Consider the following 5761-nt stretch of genomic DNA (forward strand, 5'->3'; position numbering starts at 1 on the left):
TGTGTGTGTGTGTGTGTGTGTGTGTGTGTGTGTGTGTGTGTGTGTGTCCCGTCAGTGAACCAAACCCACAGTTAGGAGACTAAACATTGCACAGAGGCTTCTGCTTTTTTGCCCTGTTTTGTCACAACACCACAGTACCTGACATCGCTATGACGGATGTTTCACCGAAAAAAGTGTTCAGAGAATAAATTACCCCATCTGTGCGCTCTAAAAGGCGGAGACAGTGTTGAAACAACTTGGATTACAGCTCTTAAACAAGTCTTTTCTTTTCATATCTTTAACACTTGAACTTCTGTGTTTATTTTTCATACGTTAAGTTGAAATATAATATAGTGCAATTCATCAGAACTACAAACTACAGCCTTTAAAACGACCAGAAAATTGAATCAACACCATATACTGGATGAGAAAGTATCATTTTATCGTATAGTATATGTTTTTAGTTTGTTATGAGGAAGTATTGATCAGGAAGGGCATCTCAGTCTGTAGGTGAAAAATAAGCTCTTTGTGTAATTCTCCCTGCATCTCCAACCAGGCAGTTTCTCTCTATTTAAAATGTTATCAAGTAAATAATACACTCTATGCTCGATGAACTGTCGTTCAGATGTCAAGAGCAGGTTCTCAAATGGGCTGTAATCGGTGTAATCAGTTCAGTGTCAGGCAGTAGCAGTGACGCCAGATGTTGTGGTAATCGAATAACCAAGGGTGTGTGTTTCTGTGTGTTTCAGACTGGTCTCAGTGGGAACATCATGATCCTGGCAGTGCTGTACAAAGGAGGCCTCTTGATGGCCTGCCAGCACATGACGGTGGGAGAGCTCTCGTCGTTCCTCATGTACACCTTCTGGGTGGGCATCAGCATTGCAGGTAATATACATGCGTGTGCTCTTTCCTGGTATTTGAATCTCCTTATCTGTACTCTTTACGTGTGTGTGTGTGTGTGTGTGTGTGTGTGTGTGTGTGTGTGTCCCAGATGGCTTAAGTCTCTGTGTTTTTCTGCTTGACGTGTAGGTCTGAGTTCATTCTACTCTGAGCTGATGAAGGGGTTTGGAGCAGGAGCCAGACTGTGGGAGCTGCTGGACAGAAAGCCTGAGTTTCCTCTAAACGGTCAGTAGCACACACACACAGATAGTAGACTACTACCTCACTACTTCATTGAGGATGTAGTAAATAATCTAGTACTGTTTTTTGCTTTATTTGCTTGTTTATTTATTTTCTTACCCTTGTTTACTCTATTGAAACCAACCAATCAAGCAGTTAAGTTAAATAATGCGTCTATCTTTGTGTCCCCCCCCTCCACAGAAGGCCTCGCGCTTCCTCCAGACCAGCTGAATGGCCGGTTGGAGTTCTCTGATGTCTCCTTTGCCTATCCGACCCGTAGCGACGCTCTTATTTTCCGGAACCTCAGTCTGCTGGTCCCAGCTGGTACCATCATGGCTGTGGTGGGACCTAGTGGCTCTGGAAAGTCCACCCTGGTCTCTCTGCTGCTCAGGCTGTACGATCCCGAAGCTGGTGAGAGCGAGCTTGTTGTGTCTAACACTTAATCGGGCACAACCTTAAGAGTACGAGCCTCTGTCAGATGGCTGTCTTACCTCTAAGAATGAACTCCTTTCTGCAGGTATCATCACTATAGATGGTCATGACATCAGAGATCTGAATCCCTATTGGCTCAGGAGTCACATAGGAACGGTCAGCCAGGTAATGAGTTAATCTTTCCCTTGTTTACGTTCCTGTACGACAGATCTCGTAGCACGCACAAAGTCCTGAGCAGACGATCAATATTGTCTTCCCACCTCTCTCCCAGGAGCCAGTGCTGTTTTCTTGCTCTATAAGAGATAATATTGCATACGGCGCAGTGGACCCAGACGCTGTCACCACAGAGGACATCTACAAAGCAGCCAGAGTGGCCAACGCCTTTAATTTTGTCCAGGATTTTCCTCAGGGCTTTGACACTGTGGTGGGGGAGAAAGGAGTGCTGCTGTCAGGTGAGGAAAGGACAGGCTGGGACACGATCACAACATCTACTTCACTGTGGAAGCAAGAAAGCAGTCAGCTGGGTTGATGATACTGAGGGTGATATTCGTTTTATATGAGCCGTGACACATTTTCATCTGGTAATCACTCTCATATGGTTGTAAATATGTTATTCCTTTTAAGTAAGAACATTCAAGACATTTACTTTCGGTCTCAATTGCATTTTTGAGAGACAACACCGCTTGCTGTTTCCAAAGATGTTCGAACAAGTATTTTGTATTTAGCGTGTTTTCATACTTTGTCAAGGAACAACTCCGTTAACTCTCATGGCTCCGTGCCTACAGGAGAGACTTGGGTCTATTTGGATGTATAGTCTGTACACGGTTAATTTGTGTGTTTGTTCCTCAGGTGGTCAGAAGCAGAGGATAGCGATAGCCAGAGCTCTGCTCAAGGTGAGTGCAACAACATGGTCATTTTACAGTTTATCCACACATAACATTTGGGATCTGTTAACCAGGACTGGCTTTTCCTGTCATTGATTTTACAGACTGTTAACCAGGATCTACACTTCAGTCTCAGCTTTCCTTATTTCTGTGAAACCTGATGTAGTTTGTATAACACTACTTGTGTTCTCTCTCCACAGGATCCTAAGATCCTGCTGTTAGACGAGGCTACCAGGTGAGATAGACTGAGACTAAAGAGTTGTTGTTGAAATCAGCTCACAAAACAGCTTTACTTACAATACCTATACTGTGTTTATCCTTTTGGCTTTCATATTGTTGAAGAAAACCCTCAATAACCTTCTGTCATTAGTGCGCTGGATGCTGAGAATGAGTTCCTGGTCCAGGAGGCCTTGGAGCGTCTGATGGAAGGTACACGTCTCTGTCTTCATTTCAGGATGAAGCTTTAATACTGGTGCACCGATGCCACTCTTTGTTTCTCTTGACTTCTTATTGCCCCTCTCACCCAATCAACAGGGAGGACAGTCATGATCATCGCTCACCGCCTGTCCACCATCCAGAATGCGAACGCCGTTGCTGTGCTGGACCAGCAGCGTATTGCTGAGTGTGGCCAGCACACTGAGCTGCTAGACAACAGGCAAGGACTGTTCAGAAAGCTGATGGAGAAACAGGCGTTTCTACAAGATGAGCAGAAACGAGCCCTTCGCTGAGAGGACCGGGGGTAAAGACGAGTGGATGAGGAGGATATCGGGATGGGAGGTCAGTGCCTGGGAAGAAGTGACTTTGCTCCAGAGGTGTGGCAGCAGAGGGGGGGGGGGGGGGAAGACGTAAAGATGGAAACAAGCTGAAAGAAAGCAGAGCTTTCTACAGGACTACAGACGGACACTAGAGGAGGGGAATGTAAAAAGGGGTTTCCTTAAATGCTGTAAGTGTTTTCTCACTGCTGAAATGACTATTTGGCACAACATGAAGAGCCATTTGGACATGAGACACATGGTGGAATCCACAGCGAAGACCTAAGAACTGAAACTTGGATGGAGAGTTCAGAGAGATGCTTTATTTTTAAAATATCTAATTCAACACCGCAACGGTCTGAATGAGTGAAAAGGATAAATGATGAAGATACACAGGAAGCTCATAGCCTACATGTCATTTTTTTTAAACCACTGTCGCTACCATAGTTTTAGTGCGGATGACTTTCATTCTTTGTCGTCTGTTATCATGTCATGATTTTCTTAACAAAAACAGACAAACGAACACTTCAGTGTCATGTGTGTATTTGTATTGACGTAATATTGATTTTTAAAACTTGAGGCTTACATGCAGAGCCTTTTTACAGTCTCTTTTTTAGTTAAAAGAAGCCAAAGGAAGCCGCTGTTTGTGTTGGGACTGAACACTGAGGACAAAAATGAACGTATGCCATGGAAAATATTAGTGATCCTGTGAGTCACAGCCGAGGTGCTACACATCTAAAAACAACATTATTTGGTCTCAGTTCAACATATTTCAGTGGGATATGTTTAGATTCAATTATTTTTACTTGCTTTGCCCAGAAACTGCTAAACCTCCATCGACCTCTATATGTCAAACAGGATAGATTGTGCACAGTTACTTGGGAGAGTGGCTTGAGGTCTGCTCAACAGCCTCTTTTCTGGTAGATGTTCTGCTGCTCTCGGGGAGGACGGGCGCAGAAGACAAGTCATCGAAGTCAGACGTGGTCTTTTATCTTGTCTTGTAATCCCAGTCGACTGTCTTGGTCTAATCTATAAATGGTGTAAAAACTTTTTTAAAAAAAGCAACTTTACTACTTCCTGACTGTAAGCTGCTGACCACTGTGTCCGTCAGTGTGTCACACGACCGTCTCTCCCAGGCTCTGTTCACTGCTCGGTGTTTACAGGATGTGCACTTGGCCTCCAATACATTCTATGTAAACAGCTGTAAAACCAAGTAGATGTAGAGCCAGCTGAATAGTATAGCTAGCTTAAAGGGTCTGACTCAGAAGTGAATATTTGCATGTGAGAAGCCCTCTTCACTCTGTACATCTCTGGGACTGTAGATCGGACTGTTTTTAGAACTGCTTGTGAGGAACGACTAGATGAGAAGCTCTAAGAAACATTCATACACAGCTCAGGTTATGTATTTACAAGTGATCACGTATCATTTGAGTCGGTCTCTTTCCAAAACTGTGTTTCCTATATTTGTATTGTCTATTTCTAAAACGGAGGTCAGATACTATGATGGAGGAGCTTTCTGTCACATTAATTAGATCTAATTATTGCAAAAATGGTTTATTGATACATTATTTAACTAGGAAGACTCGTTTTTCTTTGCCCGTTCGACTAAAAAAATGACAAGATGGCAAACCTGAGTGCATTTCTCTGAAGGCTTATGCTAGATTTATTTTAATTTTATGTTTTTGACCGTAATTTAACTATTGTGAATGTTAACTCTTCATTCACAGTTTGAAGGCAGTGATGCACATGCGGCCTGTTACAGAAATCTGAATTACTCTTTATGATACTTAATCGAGATTAATGAATACAACATTGATCATTGGTAGTTATAATGTTGTCTGTGTACAACAGTAATCACTTGCTGGTTGTAAGCATTTAGAGGTTCTATGTATTTATCACAGGGTATAGACTGTACGGCAGCAACACGTGAGCTCTGTTCTCTCTGTTATGAGTTCATGATGGAATGTTTTCATGTTCTTTGTTTTCTATTTTGCTTCTTGTTATTTTCCCAAAACAGGCCAGTGATTCTTAACTCGCAACAGATTTTCATTTTCATCTTCATTTCAAAGTTAAATGTTATTTTAATATGATGCCTTGAACATCTCATGTCCAGACTTGTGTTGTGGTTCCTGTGTGAAAGAGCGTTGGTGATATTACCAAACCCCGCCATTCAAAGTACATAGAAAGAATTCATGTTTTGTAAAAAGAAAAAAAAATCTCCGCACCACTCAAAAACAGTAAACACTGAAGGTTTGTGTGTTAATGATGGATCCATGTCATAAATAATATGACCTAAATGATGTATGAAAGATTTTTTTATTATTACTTTTGTGTTTGCAAAGTTATTAGCAAATTACTTCTATGTAAAGGTAAATAAAGTGAGACATTAATAGTTTGTATTTGTGGGAAGTTATTTTTTTATGTGGAAGTTTGTTTGTTAAGCTGTTGAGTTTTGGTCTGTGTCGGCTCATAAAGTGTACACTAGTATTACAACGGAACATATTCCAATGACTAATATAATGTGGATTTTAATTAGGGAAGTTTCAAGGGGTTACGTAGAGCCATACAATATTTTATTTTGTATATTTTAAAAAG

General features: G+C 41.7%; 1 protein-coding gene across 1 annotated transcript in view; it reads left to right on the plus strand.

Moving 5' to 3' along the window:
- Positions 1–5477, plus strand: part of abcb10 (ATP-binding cassette, sub-family B (MDR/TAP), member 10) — a gene marked incomplete at its 5' end in the record, with an annotated part of 8055 nt that extends 2578 nt beyond the window's left edge. The window contains 9 exon segments of the mRNA XM_031846357.1: positions 729–864; positions 1009–1104; positions 1300–1509; positions 1616–1695; positions 1802–1982; positions 2380–2423; positions 2615–2649; positions 2785–2843; positions 2949–5477. Of these exon segments, the coding sequence (XP_031702217.1) occupies positions 729–864; positions 1009–1104; positions 1300–1509; positions 1616–1695; positions 1802–1982; positions 2380–2423; positions 2615–2649; positions 2785–2843; positions 2949–3142 (1035 nt within the window).
- Between the last annotated feature and the right edge of the window lie 284 nt (positions 5478–5761).

Source organism: Anarrhichthys ocellatus, unplaced genomic scaffold (assembly GCF_004355925.1).
Source record: "Anarrhichthys ocellatus isolate YVR2014 unplaced genomic scaffold, GSC_Weel_1.0 scaffold6, whole genome shotgun sequence".
NCBI lineage: Eukaryota > Metazoa > Chordata > Actinopteri > Perciformes > Anarhichadidae > Anarrhichthys > Anarrhichthys ocellatus.